The sequence below is a fragment of the Capricornis sumatraensis genome, chromosome 8 (genome assembly GCF_032405125.1).
Source record: "Capricornis sumatraensis isolate serow.1 chromosome 8, serow.2, whole genome shotgun sequence".
NCBI lineage: Eukaryota > Metazoa > Chordata > Mammalia > Artiodactyla > Bovidae > Capricornis > Capricornis sumatraensis.
Window position 1 is genome coordinate 62623638 of NC_091076.1, and position 18971 is coordinate 62642608.

The 18971-nt window shown below is 40.7% G+C and overlaps 1 protein-coding gene across 2 annotated transcripts in view; it reads right to left on the reverse strand.

The window, feature by feature from the left end:
- The window catches only part of BCAS3 (BCAS3 microtubule associated cell migration factor), a 589830-nt gene that overhangs the window by 475575 nt on the left and 95284 nt on the right, over nt 1-18971 (reverse strand). For both annotated transcript variants that reach the window (XM_068975810.1, XM_068975809.1), the window contains exon 7: nt 18642-18714. In XM_068975810.1, coding sequence (XP_068831911.1) covers nt 18642-18714 — 73 coding nt within the window. The remainder of the gene's footprint in view (nt 1-18641; nt 18715-18971) is intronic.

The following is an 18971-nucleotide window of genomic DNA, read 5'->3' on the forward strand; positions in this document are numbered from 1 at the left end:
TCCAAAGGTCTTTGAAAAACACCACCTATCAACAAATAAGGCAAATGAATCACCCTGAAATCACACTACAGCGTAAGTATGAAAGGGAAGAGAAAGAAAAGCTAGGAACTTTAAATAATATTTACCTTATGGTAGAAGGTGAAGAGGAACTAAAAAGCCTCTTGATGAAAGTGAAAGAGGAGAGTGAAAAAGCTGGTTTAAAGCTCAATATTCAGAAAACAAAGATCATGGCATCTTGTCCCATCACTTGATGGAAAATAGATGCGGAAACAGTAGAAACAGTGTCAGACTTTATTTTTGGGGGCTCCAAAATCACTGAAGATGGTGACTGCAGCCATGAAATTAAAAGACGCTTACTCTTTGGAAGGAAAGTTATGACCAACCTAGATAGCATATTAAAAAGCAGAGACATTACTTTCCCAACAAAGGTCCATCTAGTCAAGGCTATGATTTTTCCAGTGGTCATGTATGGATGTGAGAGTTGAACTGTGAAGAAAGCTGAGTGCTGAAGAATTGAGGCTTTTGAACTGTGGTGATGGAGAAGACTCTTGGGAGTCCCTTGGACTGCAAGGAGATCCAACCAGTCCATCCTAAAGGAGATCAGTCCTGGGTGTTCATTGGAAGGAATGAGGCTAAAGCTGAAACTCCAGTACTTTGGCCACCTTATGCGAAGAGTTGACTCATTGGAAAAGACCCTGATGCTGGGAGGGGTTGGGGGCAGGAGGAGAAGGGGACGACAGAGGATGAGATGGCTGGATGGCAGCACCAACTGGATGGACATGAGTTTGGGTAAACTCCGGGAGTTGGTGATGGACAGGGAGGCCTGGCGTGCTGCGATTCATGGAGTCGCAAAGAGTCATATGCGACTGAGCGACTGAACTGAACTGAACTGAACTGACTGAGGCAGAGGAGGAGGGGGCAAAAGGAGATCCTGATTCAATACCGACAGAGCCGGAAATTTCCTGATGGTCCAATTGGATAGGACTCCACGCTTCCACCGCACGAGGCATGGGTTCAACCAAAGAAGGTGCCTTCTCGGCTGACGGAGAGCAGAGGGGGATTCCTTGCAAAACAAGGAGAGAATGCAATAGTCCTATCATGGTGGAGCATAGTTAAACCACCCAGGATTTGCTCTCAGAAGCAAAGGGGTCTCATCCTGAGTAGGGAAATGCCACAAACAGGTCTGAGATCAGTTGGCTCACACCCTTGATTACTAATGAGTCAAAGAGGGCGATGAGGGGCTTCCCAGGTGGCGCGAGTGGTAAAGAATCTGTCTGCCAATGTAGGAGACACAGGTTTGATCCCTGGGTAGGGAAGATCCCCTGGAGGAGGAAATGGCAACCCACTCCAGTATTTTTGCCTGGAAAACTCCATGGATAGAGGAGCCTGGTGGGCTACCACCACAGGTTTGCAAAGAGTTGGATATGACTGAGCAGGCACACACACACATGGGGATGAGGGTGTGTGCAGGACCAGAGATGCTTGCATGTTTTTTCTTAAGCTCTATACTAATGATGATATAACAACCTGTATCTTGCTCGAGGACATATTTCTCCTTCTTAACAAGAACCTTCTGACTAACCCTGTTATCTTAAGATGTATGTTGTGGGAGTGGGTCTGGTAAGATCTTTCTATTGTTAGCTCAGTTCACTTCAGTGGCTCAGTTGTGTCCAACTCTTTGTGACCCCATGAACAGCAGCATGCCAGGCCTTCCTATCTGTCACCATCTCCTGGAGTTCACTCACACTCATGTTCATCATGTCTGTGATGCCATCCAGCCATCTCATCCTCTGTCGTTCCCTTCTCCTCCTGCCCCCAATCCCTCCCAGCATCAAAGTCTTTTCCAATGAGTCAACTCTTCGCATGAGGTGGCCAAAGTACTGGAGCTTCAGCTTCAGCATCACTCCTTCCAAAGAAATCCCACGGTTGATCTTCAGAATGGACTGGTTGGATCTCCTTGCAGTCCAAGGGACTCTCAAGAGTCTTCTCCAACACCACAGTTCAAAAGCATCAATTCTTCCGTGCTCAGCCTTCTTTACAGTCCAACTCTCACATCCATACATGACTACTGGAAAAACCACAGTCTTGAGCAGACGGACCTCAGTCGGCAAAGTAATGTCTCTGCTTTTGAATATACTATCTAGGTTGGTCATAACTTTTCTTGCAAGGAGTAAGCGTCTCTTAATTTCATGGCTGCAGTCACCATCTGCAGTGATTTTGGAGCCCCTAAAAATAAAGTCTGACACTGTTTCTACTGTTTTCCCATCTATTTCCCATGAAGTGATGGGACCAGATGCCATGATCTTCATTTTCTGAATGTTGAGCTTTAAGCCAACTTTTTCGCTCTCCTCTTACACTTTCATCAAGAGGCTTTTTAGCTCCTCTTCACTTTCTGCCATAAGGGTGGTGTCATCTGCATATCTGAACTTATTGCTATTTCTCCCAGCAATCTTAATTCCAGCTTGTGCTTCTTCCAGTCCAGCGTTTCTCATGATGTACTCTGCATATAAGTTAAATAAGCAGGGTGACAATATACAGCCTTGACGAACTCCTTTTCCTATTTGGAACCAGTCTGTTGTTCCATGTCCAGTTCTAACTGTTGCTTCCTGACCTGCATACAGATTTCTCAAGAGGCAGGTTAGGTGGTCTGGTATTCCCATCTCTTTCAGAATTTTCCAGTTTCTTGTGATCCACACAGTCAAAGGCTTTGGCATAGTCAATAAAGCAGAAATAGATGTTTTTCTAGAGCTCTCTTGCTTTTTCCATGATCCAGCAGATGTTGGCAATTTGATCTCTGGTTCCTCTGCCTTTTCTAAAACCAGCTTGAACATCAGGAAGTTCATGGTTCACATATTGCTGAAGTCTGGCTTGGAGAATTTTGAGTATTACTTTACTAGCACGTGAGATGAGTGCAATTGTACGGTAGTTTGAGCATCCTTTGGCATTGCCTTTCTTTGGGATTGGAATGAAAACTGACCTTTTCCAGTCCTGTGGCCACTGCTGAGTTTTCCAAAGTTGCTGGCATATTGAGTGAAGCACTTTCACAGCATCATCTTTCAGGATTTGAAAGAGCTCAACTGGAATTCCATCACCTCCACTAGCTTTATTTGTAATGATGCTTTCTAAGGCCCACTTGACTTCACATTCCAGGATGTCTGGTCATAGGTGAGTGATCACACCATCGTGGTTATCTGGGTTGTGATGATCTTTTCTGTACAGTTCTTCTGTGTATTCTTGCCACCTCTTCTTAATATCTTCTGCTTCTGTTAGGTCCATACCATTTCTGTCCTTTATCGAGCCCATCTTTGCATGAAATGTTCCCTTGGTATCTCTAATTTTCTTGAAGAGATCTCTATTCTTTCCCATTCTGTTCTTTTCCTCTATTTCTTTGCATTGATCGCTGAAGAAGGCTTTCTCATCTCTTCTTGCTATTCTTTGGAACTCTGCATTCAGATGCTTATATCTTTCCTTTTCTCCTTTGTTTTTTGCCTCTCTTCTTTTCACAGCTATTTGTAAGGCCTCCCCAAACAGCCATTTTGCTTTTTGTCTTTCTTTTCCATAGGGATGGTCTTGATCCCTGTCTCCTGTACAATGTCACAAACCTCATTCCATAGTTCATCAGGCACTCTATCATATCTAGGCCCTTAAATCTATTTCTCACTTCCACTGTATAATCACTAAGCGCACGCGGCTAAGCACAGCCGAGAGGAGCTACCCCACGTCCAAGGTCAGGGGCAGCGGCCTAGAATGCCAGGCTGTGACGGTGCAGGAACGACCAAGAGGAGCTACCCTGCGTCCGAGGTCATGGGCGGTGGCCGAGATGAGCTACCCTGCGTCCAAGGTCAGGGGCGGCCGGGAGGAGCTACCCCGTGTCTGAGGCCAGTGGCGGCCGGGGAGAAACACCCCGCGTCCAAGGTCAGGGGCAGCTGGGAGAAGCCACCTAGCGCCCGAGGCCAGGGGCGGTGACACTGAGGAGCCACCCTGAGCCCAAGGCCAGTGCCGGCAGCCAGGAGGAGCAACCCGATCGGTGGCTGTGCAGGGGACCTAGAGGAGCTATCCCACGTTGAAGGTCAGAAACGACGGCAGTAAGGAGATACCCCTCATCCAAGGTAAGGAGCAGCAGCTATGCTTTGCTGGAGCAGCCGTGAAAAGATACCCCACACCCAAGGTAAGAGAAACCCAAGTAAGATGGTAGGTGTTGCAAGAGGGCATCAGAGGGCAGACACACTGAAACCATACTCACACAAAACTAGTCAATCTAATCACACTAGGACCACAGCCTTGTCTAACTCAATGAAACTAAGCCATGCCTGCAGGGCAACCCAAGACGGGTGGGTCATGGTGGAGAGGTCTAACAGAATGTGGTCCACTGAAGAAGGGAATGGCAAACCACTTCAGTATTCTTGCCTTGAGAACCCCATGAACAGTATGAAAAGGCAAAATAATCAGATACCAAAAGAGGAACTTCCCAGGTCATTAGGTGCCTAATATGCTACTGGAGATCAGTGGAGAAATAACTTCAGAAAGAATGAAGGGATGGAGCCAAAGCAAAAACAATACCCACTTGTGGATGTGACTGGTGATAGAAGCAAGGTCTGATGCTGTAAAGAGCAATACTGCATAGGAACCTGGAATGTCAGGTCCATGAATCAAGGCACATCGGAAGTGGTCAAACAAGAGATGCCAAGAGTGAACATCGACATTCTAGGAATCAGTGAACTAAAATGGACTGGAATGGGTGAATTTAACTCAGATGACCATTATATCTACTACTGCAGGTAGAAATCCCTCAGAAGAAATGGAGTAGCCATCATGGTCAACAAAAGAGTCTGAAATGCAGTACTTGGATACAATCTCAAAAACGACAGAATGATCTCTGTTCGTCTCCAAGGCAAACCATTCAATATCACAGTAATCCAAGTCTATGCTCCAACCAGTAACACTGAAGAAGCTGAAGTTGAACGGTTCTATGAAATCCTACAAGACCTTTTAGAACTAACACCCAAAAAAGATGTCCTTTTCATTATAGGGGACAGGAATCCAAAAGTAGGAAGTCAAGAAACACCTGGAGTAACAGGCAAATTTGGCCTTGGAATGCGGAATGAAGCAGGGCAAAGACTAGTAGAGCTTTGCCAAGAGAATGCACTGGTCATAGCAAATACCCTCTTCCAACAACACAAGAGAAGACTCTACACATGGACATCACCAGATGGTCAACACCGAAATCAGACTGATTATATTCTTTGCAGCCAAAGATGGAGAAGCTCTATACAGTCAGCAAAAACAAGACCGGGAGCTGACTGTGGCTCAGATCATGAACTCCTTATTGCCAAATTCAGACTCAAATTGAAGAAAGTAGGGAAAAACACTAGACCATTCAGGTATGACCTCAATCAAATCCCTTATGATTATACAGTGGAAGTGAGAAATAGATTTAAGGGCCTATTGTTAGTAACCAACTGAAAAAGTATGTAAGTTGATAAGATTAGTGGGACAATCTTTGCCCTCTTCTGATATCTATGTCAGAAGTTTTCTCTATTCCTTTTCACTTTAATAAAAACTTTTGCTACAAGAAATTCTGAGTGACTGAAGCCACATCTTTGGTCCCAAAGTGAAATTATCTCCTCCGGAGATCACAAATCTGACACCATTCACCATAAGCTATCACAGGAAAAACTGGTTGAGACACAATAAAAACTAAAACGAAGAATACTACAAAACACACACACGTAGTGACTGTAAACAAGAAACTACTACTTTAAAATACTACATTAATGTAAAGTAGTACATTAAAAGTACTACTACATCATCCTTTGTTTGCACTAGGTATACAAAGGAACAGATAATATGGCTCATGCATCTACTGCTGTATGCCAAACCACTAGAAATCATACTGGCTTAGGACAATAAAAAAGGTACTGCTTGCTCAGTCATGTCCAATTCTTTGCAACCCTTTGGACTGTAGCCTGCCAGGCTCCTTCCATGGGATTTTTCAGGCAAGAATACTGGAGTGAATTGCCATTTCTTCCTCCAGGGGATCTTCTGACCCAGGGACTGAACCTGTGTCTCCTGCATTGCAGGAGGATTCTTCACCTGCTGAGCCATCAGGGAAGACCCACTTTATTTCTCATGAAAGAAGAGTGAATTCAATTGACGGTTGAGAGAATAGAAAAATGGGACATGTGCAAATTAGAACTACAATGAGAAAGCATTTGTATTTATATTAGAGTGGCTAAAATTTAAAAGTTTGATAAAGTCAAGTAAGAAAGTAACAGAATTTAGAAACCTCATATACTGATGGTAGGAGCATAAAATAAGACAGTCATTTTGAAAAACAGATATCTAACATATGATTCAGTCATTCTACTTGCAGATTTTTGACTAAGAAAAAAGAAAGCACATGTGTATATGAAGACTTGAACATTAGGTTCAAAGCAGCATCATCTGCAAATCCACAGTCTAGAAACAACCAAAATATCCCTCAACAACTCAACAACCAAACTGTGGTACACTCATACAGTATGAAACTAGTCAACAATAAAGACAAAAAAGCAAATGATAAATGCAACAACCTGAATGGATCTCAAAATAAATATACTTTGTAACAGATACAATTACAAATATACTTTGTAAATATAACAAATATATTTTGCATATTTTATGATTCCACTTACATAAAACTCTAGAATATGCAAATTAATATCCAGTGACAGAAATAAGCTCAGTTTTTCATGCTACAACACAGCATACAAAGTGCATTTTGTTTTTTGTTTGTTTTCCGGGTATGATTTTTTTAGTTTGGTCACGCTGGACCTTCAGTGTGGCATGCAGGCTTATCTTGCTCTGGAGCACAGGCTTAGTTGCCCTGCAGCATGTAGGATCTTAGTTCCCTGACCAGGGACTGAACCTGTGTCCCTTGCATTGAAAGGTGGATACTTAACCACTGGACCACCAGGGAAGCCCCACAAAGTATATTTTGAACACAGAGTTCATTAGCTCAGTTGAATACAGAAGGAACCAGGCTCATCGTGGCTCAGTCTGACCATGTGCATAGGCAACAATAAATGTTATAGCTTATTCCTACCTGGTCTTTGTTTATCTTGTTCCTTCCTCTCTAACTTAACAGTCTCAACTCTTCCTTATACCCCTATTCCACCAAGGCTCCTTCACCTTCTTTTTAAGGTGAAATCCCATGTTTACTAGTAAACTTTTTATCAGTATTAACATTTTTTAACATTTTAATCAGGATTATTGTTCTGATTACTTTGCATATTATTTCCTCCATATCTGTTTTCCCCATAACCTCAGTTTTAGTGTGAAATTTTGCAGCATATAAGCATGCTGTCCCCTCTAAATACACTCTGCCTCCACTGTACCCGGCTCCTTGCCGTTGGGAGACTGGCTGGCCTGTATCAGATTGCAGCAGTGGAGTCCCTAACCCTTCAGAAGTCAGCCTCCAGCTTCTGGCTGGGTTCAGCCTGAGGGGCCATCGGGCGGCCGCTCACTCTGCTGTCAGGTTAGAGCAGACAGACCGAATGCCTCCACCAGCGGCTTCCACCAGGTAACCTCTTGATGTGGCTCTCACTGCAGGTTCTGCTAATGGCTCTCACTCCTTGCCGAGAAATGATGGTAAAGGGTCTCAGGTCCTCTCCACTTTACTTAAACTCTCCTCAAATTACCCAGTTGGAATATGTCTTCTATTTCTACCAGGACCCTAACAGCACAGGTTTTCAGGAATACATATATCATGTAATAGCAACAAAGGCAGTTCTTTGAAAATTTAAACCAGGATTCCTTTGGTTTGGTCACCTACATATAAACATTTTGGTGGGCTATTTGAGATTTGTACCAATTTCAAGGCTTGCAAGGAAATATACAATGTCTATAAAGATGATCTTACAACAAACTACCCAAGGGCATCCATAGTTCAGGTATTACATTTTGAAATAAATACATTAAAAAACTTTCCCCTGTTATAGTAATGTCAGCTTATTTCCTTATGGTTTTGTTTCACCCATAATCAGATAAACAGGACAAGCTCTGAGGGCTCTGATGGTCCAAAGATAATACTAGAAGTCAAGAGGTCCATGAACAATCCATGATATCGGACAACCCAGTACCCTGACCCACCCATCTCATGAAAACCCTATGTGCCAGAGAGTCAGGTCTCACATAAATGGTATATCAAAGATGGAAAAGCCCAGTCTTTGAATGCAGTAAAGAGAGTCAGAAGGCCAGGCAGAAAGCTAGAAGAAAATGCAGAACACCCACAGAAATGTAAAAGACCGGAGAGATGCGCAAGTGAAAAGACTGGGTGCTTGAAGGAAGGCCACGGAATAGCTCAAAAAGCCCAGGTGATAGAGCATCGAACACTGGAAGAATGGCCTAAATCTCTTTTCGGATCTGCACAAGTAACGCCAGCTCAAACTGTGATTCCATCAGATCCCACAACACAGCAGGAAGAAAATACATTAAAACAAAATATTTAGGGACTTCCCTGGTGGTCCAGCAGTTAAGGATCTGCCTGCCAATACAGATGACACAGATTCCATCCCTGCTCTGGGAACTAAGATTATACACGTCGTGGGGCTATACTTAATCCATGTGCAGCAACTACTGAGTCTGTGCATCCTAGAAACCATGCTCCGCAACAAGAGACGCACCGCAGGGACAAACCCAAGCACCGCAATGAAGAGTATCCCCCGCTCACTGCCACCAGAGAAAGCCTGCATATGGCGACAACAGCCCATGCCCCACACCAGGAACCAGCACAGCCAGTAAGAAAACAAACAAATGAATAAATAAAATAGTTAGCATCACATGTAAGGGTTCTGTGACATCTCATGACGAAAAGAACTGTTGGATACCCAGTATCCCGAGCAGCCTCCCTTTTGGTTCTGTTTAACATAACCATTATTTTAGACACAAGTTGAAATAAATCCTCTTCAGTAACACTTCAGGGTGGTGAAACTGTGCTTAACCTCCACCTAAATAACTGCTGCTTTAGCTCAGTGGCTACCAAACACCGGTCTCACAGAATTCTGTCAGTCCAATGTGACCTTTGTTAGCAATCTGTAACAAAAATGCAAAACTATTAATGCTGTGAATTAAGTGTATTTTATATGATAAACAACCCTTAATTTTGAAATCAAGTCTTTATTCCTGTTCAACTATTAAAATTATTTTGCTTTTTTCAAGGTAAATTTAAGATGTCTGTGGTTTGCCAAATTTTTCATCTTTCTAATTATTAAAATTCAATCTTGCAAATATGGCCATCGAGTGCATATTTAACAAGAGATAAGAGATTCCTAACTAACTGAAATAAAGACATTTTCTCACTCTTTTAATTGAAGTATAGCTGGCTTATAAGGTTAGTTTCAGGAGTACAACATAGAGATTTGGTACTTCTATAGATTATATACCATACAAAGTTATTATTATCAAATATGGACTATATACTCTGTGTTGTCTATTACAGCCCTGTATATTATTTATTTTATTTGCAGCGTCTGTACCTCTCAATCCTCTTCATCTATTTCAACCCCTCCTTCCATCCTGCTCCCCTCTGGTATTCACTAACTTGTTCTCTGTACACGTGAGTCTGTTTCTAGGGAAAATTCTCTCACTCTTACAAGAATTTCCCACCACCAAACAGATGCATGATATGAGTCTCCAGATAAGATTTTCTTTATCTTATATGATCTTCAAGTTTCTTTCTATTCTAACATTCTGTGATTCTATGTAAAGATCACATATCCACTCCAATAATGTGTATAATGTGATGATGATATATTGGATTAAACATTCTTCAAGGTCTGCAGTCAGCTGCTGAATAATCATACTCTTTTGCAGCTATTCATAATACCCAACAAAATCCTAACCATGAACAACTTTATTACTGAAGCAGGTTAGCATGTAATATACAACACGTTTTCATTTCCTAAGAAAGTGTACATTCCTTAGTATATTGTCCATACTTCCCCTCCCTCCCTCAAATTATTACACAAGACACTGACTTAATTCCTGGATCAGTAATGCAACAAACATTATGTCCCACCTAGACCTTAAATGGCTTATCTGAAACAATGATGGAACAGTGTGTGTGTTTCTCTCTCCTCCCTCTCTCTTCTTCTCCCTCTATATAGACATATAAACATGAAGAAAGAAAACATCACCATAATACAATATAAAAATAAATGGCATTTAAAGACTGTCATGAATGTAGTAAGACTGTATCAAAAATTGTGGGCTCAGTACAATGTGTAAATATCTAAAGGATAAAATATGAGGAAGGACCAGGATTATTTCCATAGCAAATTCCCCCCTTTCTTTGAAAAGGGATTGTTGTTCAGTCACTAAGTCACATCCTACTCTGTGACCCCGTGGACTACAGCATGCCAGGCTCTTCCGTCCTCCTCTATCTCTTGGTGTTTACTCATTCATGTCCATTGAGTCAGTGATGCTATATACATTTATAAATAAGAAAATTTATACATCAAAAGGAAATTTTACTGAACTTCCCTAAGATAAACTTACTAAGTGATATTAATTTTGAATATAAGCAACTGACAAGTATCCAAAGCACCTTGTGCTCAATAAAGCATTTGTCATGGAAATGAATGGCAACAAACATGTCTTGTGCGTCCCAAACGGCCAAGAGGAGTCCTAAGATTTTGTGCACCACTGGCCTTTGAAGAAGACATCAACACCCAGGTTCAGGACATGCGGTTCCTCAGATTAAGACATTTTCTCAACCATAAAAAAAAGAAAGTGTTACTAATATTCAAATAAAGGATGAGTATGACTGTACAGAAAACTTATTAAAATTCATTTAGCAAAAAACAAATAGTTTTGGGCCCTGCTAGTTAGAAGGTGCTGTGCTTAAAACCAAGAAAGAAATATCTTCGCATTCATTTATCAGTAACAATTCTTAAAACAACCCAGCAAAAGATACAGACATAGAGCCATCTCTTTGCAGAATGAAATAAATTTAAGGAGCAGACATGGGAGAGGGGAAATGAGTGTCTACAATAGATTTTTTCCAGTATGCAAATACTATTTTAATCAGAACTATATTATATAATCGCCCCTGTGGTGATTAATGTATCAACTTGGCTATGCCACAATAATCAGATTTGGTCAAATATTATTCTAGATATTTCTGTGAGTGTATTTTTTTTACATAAGAATAACATTTAAATTAACAGAATTTGAGTAAAGCAGGTGATGCTTCATAACTTGAATGGGACTCATCCAATCAGCTGAAAGTCTTAATAAAATCTTCAAAAAATTGACTTCCTTGGAGGAAGAGGGTCAGAGATTGCAACTCTTTCCTCAGTCTGCAGATTTTGGATGTTCAAGCTTCACAATCATGAGTCAATTTCTCAAAATCAACACCCCCATTCCCTTCTTCCCTCTCTCCTCATATATATAATCCCACTCCACACTGGTTCTAATTCTCTGGATTAGACTAATATAACCCACAAACCATCAGAGTCATCTCTCAATAAATAATCTCATCACCTACTATATATATTCAAGTGACACCTCAATAAATGAATCCTGTAAAAATAAAAATAATCTCCTTGGGACTTCCAGGTTGTCTGGTGGTTAAGACTTTACGTCCCCACTGCAGGGAGTATACGTTCAATTCCTAGTCAAGGACGTAAGATCACACATACCACACAGGGAGGCAAAAAAAAAAAAAAAATCTTAATCATACAGTTAAGCAGGGTTGCTAAGGAATGAGAAATCTTTCAACACTTGCAAACCAAACTCAGCAAATAGTTGATTATCTTCCACAAACATCTTTTTGTGGGGCTTCAACAGGACTGGGTGTACCTGAATCGTAGAGGTTATAATAAACATCAGGAAAAGTGAAGTCAAGGAAGGTTTCCTTCACCACAGATACTTCTTCAACTCTTCTCTGTGGTTTCCATTCCCTTTTTCCTTTAAAGATCTATTTATTTATTTTATTTTTGGCTGTTTTGGGTCTTTGTTGCTGCATGGGCTTTCTCCAGGTGCTGAGAGCAGGGCCTACTCTCTAGCAAATCACATTGCACACGGTAGCTTCTCATTGCGGTGACTTTTCTTGTTGTGGAGTACAAGTTTCAGTAGTTGCAGCACGTAGGTTGAGTAGCTGTAACACGTAGGTTCAGCAGTTGCAGTGTGTAGGCTCAGCAGCTGTGGCACACAGGCTTAGCTGCTCTGTGGCATGTGGGATTCTCCTGGACCAGGGACTGAACCCCTGTCCCCTGCATTGGCAGTTGGGTTCTTAACCCCTGTACCACCAAGGAAGCTCTCCCCATTCCCTTTCACCTGTCTTGTTAACATAACAGTTCTCTGCTCCATGCGCTGACCTGAATATAGTGTTGTGTTCTTCTAGCAAGCTTATTGTTTCACCTTTTTTTATCTCTTCAACTCTAGAATTTCCATTTGGTTTTTCTATAATTTCTTATGTCTAACTGAGATTCTCTATATGTTCAGTCATTGTTACCAAGCTTTCCTGTCATTCCATAAAAACGGTTCATTTAGTTTTTAGAAGATATGTATAACAGCTGCTTTAAAAGCCTTGTCTCTAAAATTTAACACTGGAAGCAATCAGCAGCAGTTTCTATCACCTACCTCCTTTTCTCAATATTTCATACTCTGCTATTTCTTGGCATGTGTCATAATTTTACATTGGAAATTAGACATGTTTTATAATATGGTATAAGAATTCTGGAAAGCTACTTTGCTCCACAATATATAGTTACCAGTGATTCTGCTAGATTTTATTTTTAATTCTTGCTTTCATTTTAAAGCCTGCTTTCCCTGGGGCTGCCCCCGTGTCTGAAATAGGGAACTGAAAGTGGAACTCCCCAAGACAGTAGGTGCCCAACATGCGACTGGAGATCAGTGGAGAAATAACTTCAGAAAGAATGAAGGGATGGAGCCAAAGCAAAAACAATACCCAGCTGTGGATGTGACTGGTGATAGAAGCAAGGTCTGATGCTGTAAAGAGCAATACTCCATAGGAACCTGGAATGTCAGGTCCATGAATCAAGGCAAATGGGAAGTGGTCAAACAAGAGATGGCAAGAGTGAATATCGACATTCTAGGAATCAGCGAACTAAAATGGGCTGAATTTAACTCAGATGACCATTATATCTACTACTGCAGGTAGAAATCCCTCAGAAGAAATGGAATAGCCATCATGGTCAACAAAAGAGTCCGAAATGCAGTACTTGGAAGCAATCTCAAAAACGACAGAATGACCTCTCTTCATTTCCAAGGCAAACCACTCAATATCACAGAAATCCAAGTCTATGCTCCAACCAGTAACACTGAAGAAGCTGAACGGTTCTATGAAGACCTACAAGACTTTTTAGAACTAACACCCAAAAAGATGTTCTTTTCATTATAGGGGACTGGAATGCAAAAGTAGGAAGTCAAGAAACACCTGGAGTAACAGGCAAATTTGGCCTTAGAATGCAGAATGAAGCAGGGCAAAGACTAATAGAGTTTTGCCAAGAGAATGCACTGGTCATAGCAAACACCCTCTTCCAACAATGCAAGAGAAGGCTCTATACATGGACATCACCAGATGGTCAACACCGAAATCAGACTGATTATATTCTTTGCAGCCAAAGATGGAGAAGCTCTATACAGTCAACAAAAACAAGACCAGAAGCTGACTGTGGCTCAGATCATGAGCTCCTTATTACCAAATTCAGACTCAAATTGAAGAAAGTAGGTAAAACCGCTAGACCATTCGGGTATGACCTAAATCAAATCCCTTATGATTATACAGTGGAAGTGAGGAACAGATTTAAGGGCCTAGATTTGATAGATAGAGTGCCTGATGAACTATGGAATGAGGTTCGTGACACTGTACAGGAGACAGGGATCAAGACCATCCCTATGGAAAAGAAATGCAAAAAAGCAAAATGGCTGTCTGGGGAGGCCTTACAAATAGCTGTGAAAAGAAGAGAGGCAAAAAACAAAGGAGAAAAGGAAAGATATAAGCATCTGAATGCAGAGTTCCAAAGAATAGCAAGAAGAGATAAGAAAGCCTTCTTCAGCGATCAATGCAAAGAAATAGAGGAAAAGAACAGAATGGGAAAGAATAGAGATCTCTTCAAGAAAATTAGAGATACCAAGGGAACATTTCATGCAAAGATGGGCTCGATAAAGGACAGAAATGGTATGGACCTAACAGAAGCAGAAGATATTAAGAAGAGGTGGCAAGAATACACAGAAGAACTGTACAGAAAAGATCATCACAACCCAGATAACCACGATGGTGTGATCACTCACCTAGAGCCAGACATCCTGGAATGTGAAGTCAAGTGGGCCTTAGAAAGCATTACTATGAACAAAGCTAGTGGAGGTGATGGAATTCCAGTTGAGCTATTTCAAATCTTGAAAGATGATGGTGTGAAAGTGTTGCACTCAATATACCAGCAAATTTGGAACTCAGCAGTGGCCACAGGACTGGAAAAGGTCAGTTTTCATTCCAATCCCAAAGAAAGGCAATGCCAAAGAATGCTCAAACTACCACACAATTGCACTCATCTCACATGCTAGTAAAGTAATGCTCAAAATTCTCCAAGCCAGGCTTTAGCAATACATGAACCATGAACTTCCTGATGTTCAAGCTGGTTTTAGAAAAGGCAGAGGGACCAGAGATCAAATTGCCAATATCCGCTAGATCATGGAAAAAGCAAGTGAGTTCCAGAAAAACACCTATTTCTGCTTTACTGACTATGCCAAAGCCTTTGACTGTGTGGATCACAAGAAACTATGGAAAATTCTGAAAGAGATGGGAATACCAGACCACCTGACCTGCCTCTTGAGAAATCTGTATGCAGGTCAGGAAGCAACAGTTAGAACTGGACATGGAACAACAGACTGGTTCCAAATAGGAAAAGGAGTACGTCAAGGCTGGGTATTGTCACCCTGCTATTTAACTTCTATGCAGAGTACATCATGAGAAACACTGGACTGGAAGAAACACAAGCTGGAATCAAGATTGCTGGGAGAAATATCAATAACCTCAGATATGCAGATGACACCACCCTTATGGCAGAAAGTGAAGAGGAGCTAAAAAACCTCTTGATGAAAGTGAAAGTGGAGAGTGAAAAAGTTGTCTTAAAGCTCAATATTCAGAAAACGAAGATCATGGCATACGGTCGCAGCACTCCATGGGAAATAGATGGGGAAACAGTGGAAACAGTGTCAGACTTTATTTTTTTGGGCTCCAAAATCACTGCAGATGGTGATTGCAGCCATGAAATTATAAGACACTTACTCCTTGGAAGAAAAGTTATGACCAACCTAGACAGCATATTCAAAAGCAGAGACATTACTTTGCAGACTAAGGTCCGTTTAGTCAAGGTTACGGTTTTCCACTGCTCATGTATGGATGTGAGAGTTGGACTATGAAGAAGGCTGAATGCCGAAGAATTGAGGCTTTTGAACTGTGGTGTTGGAGAAGACTCTTGAGAGTCCCTTGGACTGCAAGGAGATCCAACCAGTCCATTCTGAAGGAGATCAGCCCTGGGATTTCTTTGGAAGGAATGATGCTAAAGCTGAAACTCCAGTACTTTGGCCACCTCACGCGAAGAGTTGACTCATTGGAAAAGACCCTGATGCTGGGAGGGATTGGGGGCAGGAGGAGAAGGGGATAACAGAGGATGAGATGGCTGGATGGCATCACTGACTCGATGGACATGAGTCTGAGTGAACTCCAGGAGTTGGTGATGGACAGGGAGGCCTGGCGTGCTGCGATTCATGGGGTTGCAAAGAGTCGGACACGACTAAGCAACTGAACTGAACTGCCCCTGTGTCTATGCAGCTTAGTGATTAGCCAAAGGTTCAACAGAGAATTTATTCAACCACCCTGAGTCAATAAAGGTTGTCATTCTATCCAAAAGGATCTTTGTGTGTGCAGAGGAACACATTCAACAGTCAGACATTTTCAAGTCTCCCAGGTTTTAGTTTCCCTTAGATGCTTTCATGGCTCCTTTGCACATACACGAAGCTTTAGCTGATTATAATTTTAGGCTAAAAGAGCCATGGGCCCACAAACCCCGTGACCATCGTTCCATGGACAATGCTGCGGAGCACGGCCATGACATTCCTCACCGTGGAACAATCAACCAAGTTGGAATCAGAAAGGGTGGAGTGTGACTCAAGCAGCTCCAGGCATGAATGCCACAGATTCCCACAGCTATGACTTAATATTTACCAGTCTCTCAAACATAAACACTTTGCACATTGTTGGAAGCCTTTGGTTGAGTTCTAGAGAAATGAAATGGTTGTTATTATCTATCTTGCAGATGAATTTCACTGTAAGTCACAAACTTCCATCTTTCCTAAGAATATTTATACCAGTTTCTGTTCCCCAGCTATAGCTTTATAACCTATTCTGGAAGTTCTTAGTCTTCTATAACACTACCAAACTTTCTTATTCCTTTAGGCCCAGCACATGCTGTGCCTTCTTCATGAGGCTTTCTCCTATCAATCCAGGTACATTGACCTCTACCTTCTTTGAATTCCGATTAGACATCACTGGGCTTTGCAGATGGGGCAGTGGTAAAGAATCTGCCTGCCAGTGCAGGAGATGAAGGCTCAATTTCTGAGCAGGAAGATTCCCTGGAGTAGGAAATGGCAACCCACTTCAGTATTCTTGCCTGGAAAATTCCAGGGACAGAGGAGCCTGGCAGGTCACAGTCCATGTGGTCACACAGAGTCAAACATGATGGAACACACAAACACACACACACACACACACACACACACACACACAGATGTCATTATCCCATAATCATTTTCTATGTGCCATGTTTTTGCTTTCAACAACATTCTTAAATCTTTGGGACACAGAATTAGGTTTTCAGGTTTTGTATCCTTATCCCATACCTAGCAAAGTGATGGGTACACAGTAAATTTTTGCTCACTTCAACCCAAAATTTTACACTGGAAGAAAATTGCCTTGTAACACATGGAGTCAAACCATTTCCCCAGAAAGCAACAATTAAGACTCCAAGATCAGTCATGTTACACCGTTAGCACATTCTTTCCTTGTGCACTGCATCCATGACCCAGACACTATCAGCTGAAAGCACATGACAAGGACTACTGGTTGCCAAGCCTAATATTCATTTTGATCCTCTACCTTAGTAACAAAACCACAGTAATATCCCTGATTTCCTTGTAGCTAGGAGTTCAAGATGAGATACTAACTGATAAGACAGTAGCCTTCTTGAGATCAAAAGGGGAAGGGGTTGTACTCTAAAAGATGTCAAAGCTAGAAATGGAAGAATCTAGATCATTAATGACACCTGGCAGAAACATTTCACTGGCCATGGACTGCCTACCCAGTCATTCAATTCCAAGGTTTGTACAGGCCATTGGAACTTTTACCAGCAGTTGAAAACAATTCCTAACTGGAATTATATAGTGATAACTAAATCACTATAAGCCATTATGAAGAATATTGTTCTCATTTAATATATAGAGAAAGTCAGGAAAACTTGACTTCATGAGCAATAACAATTAATCATCTTAGTCAGTAAGCCTCTCACCGTCACAAATGCAATGAGCATGGAACTAAGAGTATGCCTGCTTGAAGAATTTAGAAAAAGAGTGGATATATGTAGATGCATAATTGATTCACTTTGCTGTACATCTGAAACTAAACACTAAAAATCAACTATATTCAATAAAAAAATTTTTTTTAAAGTATGCTTGCTTGCGTTTGAATCCACAGTTTCACTGTGAGAATTCAGTGCCTGAGTTTCTCTAAACTACAAAATAGGAATAAGAACAGTATCTATTTCAAAGTATTGCTAACAGAAATAAAAGAAAATTCATGTAATGCCTTTAGAACAGTGTTAGGCACATGCTACAACAACAAACTGTAGGCCAACATACAATATACACTATGCTATATTATTACCATTAAGATATATTAAATTATCTTCTATTAACATCTTACCTAAGGATCATAATATATATTCTAATATAAAAGCACGATGGAATATATACTACTATATAGAAAATAGATAATCAACAAGGACCTACTGTATAGCAAAGGAGGAACTCTACTCAATACTCTGTAATAACCTATATGGGAAAAGAATCTGAAAAAGAAAAGATATACGTATATGTATAACTGAATCACTTTGCTCTACACTTGAAACTAACACAACATTGTTAATCAACTATACTCCAATATAAAATAAAAATTTTTTTAAATCTTCAAAATAATGTAAAAAAAATGTTAATAACAGTTGATGATGATGATGTAATACTAACTTCTAATCCACTGTATAAGGCCATTATAAATACTAAAAAAATAAACAAAATGAAACATATTTTTCTTAACGATGCTACTCTTTCATGACTAAATTCTGATATACTGCTGGCTTTCTTTCATGTCCTGCTATCATCCTACATTTGAGAGAAAACGGTTGAGCAGAAAAATAAAGTGGCCTATGTGGCAAAAACCCTAAATATGTTATTAAGTCCTGTCCCATCCCTTTCGTAAAAGCATAGTCTTACGGTAAACAAAGACTTGAAAACATTAAAGTTCCCTCTCTGAAATAACACAAAATTTTAATAGTGGTTCAAAAAACTTTTTTTTAATTCCTTACCCAGAAGATCCAGTGCTCTTACAAACACCAAGGAGGGGCCTTTTTTCAGCAAAGTTGTCACACTTTTGAGCACCTGATAAGGAACATGAAGTAAAATGTAAAACAAAACTTCAAAAAGTATTCTTGTATATTTCCATTATTTTCATCCTCTCAAAATATTTATGGCTAAAGAGATAGCAAAACATTAATTTAATTCGATATATTTATATAATTGAAAAAAAAAAACAGAAAAACTATAAATAAACCTATAACTACTTTTTAAATGAACCAACATTTAAAATCTTTTTTATAATTGGCAACAACCTCAATTTTACACGTGTTCTCCATGCA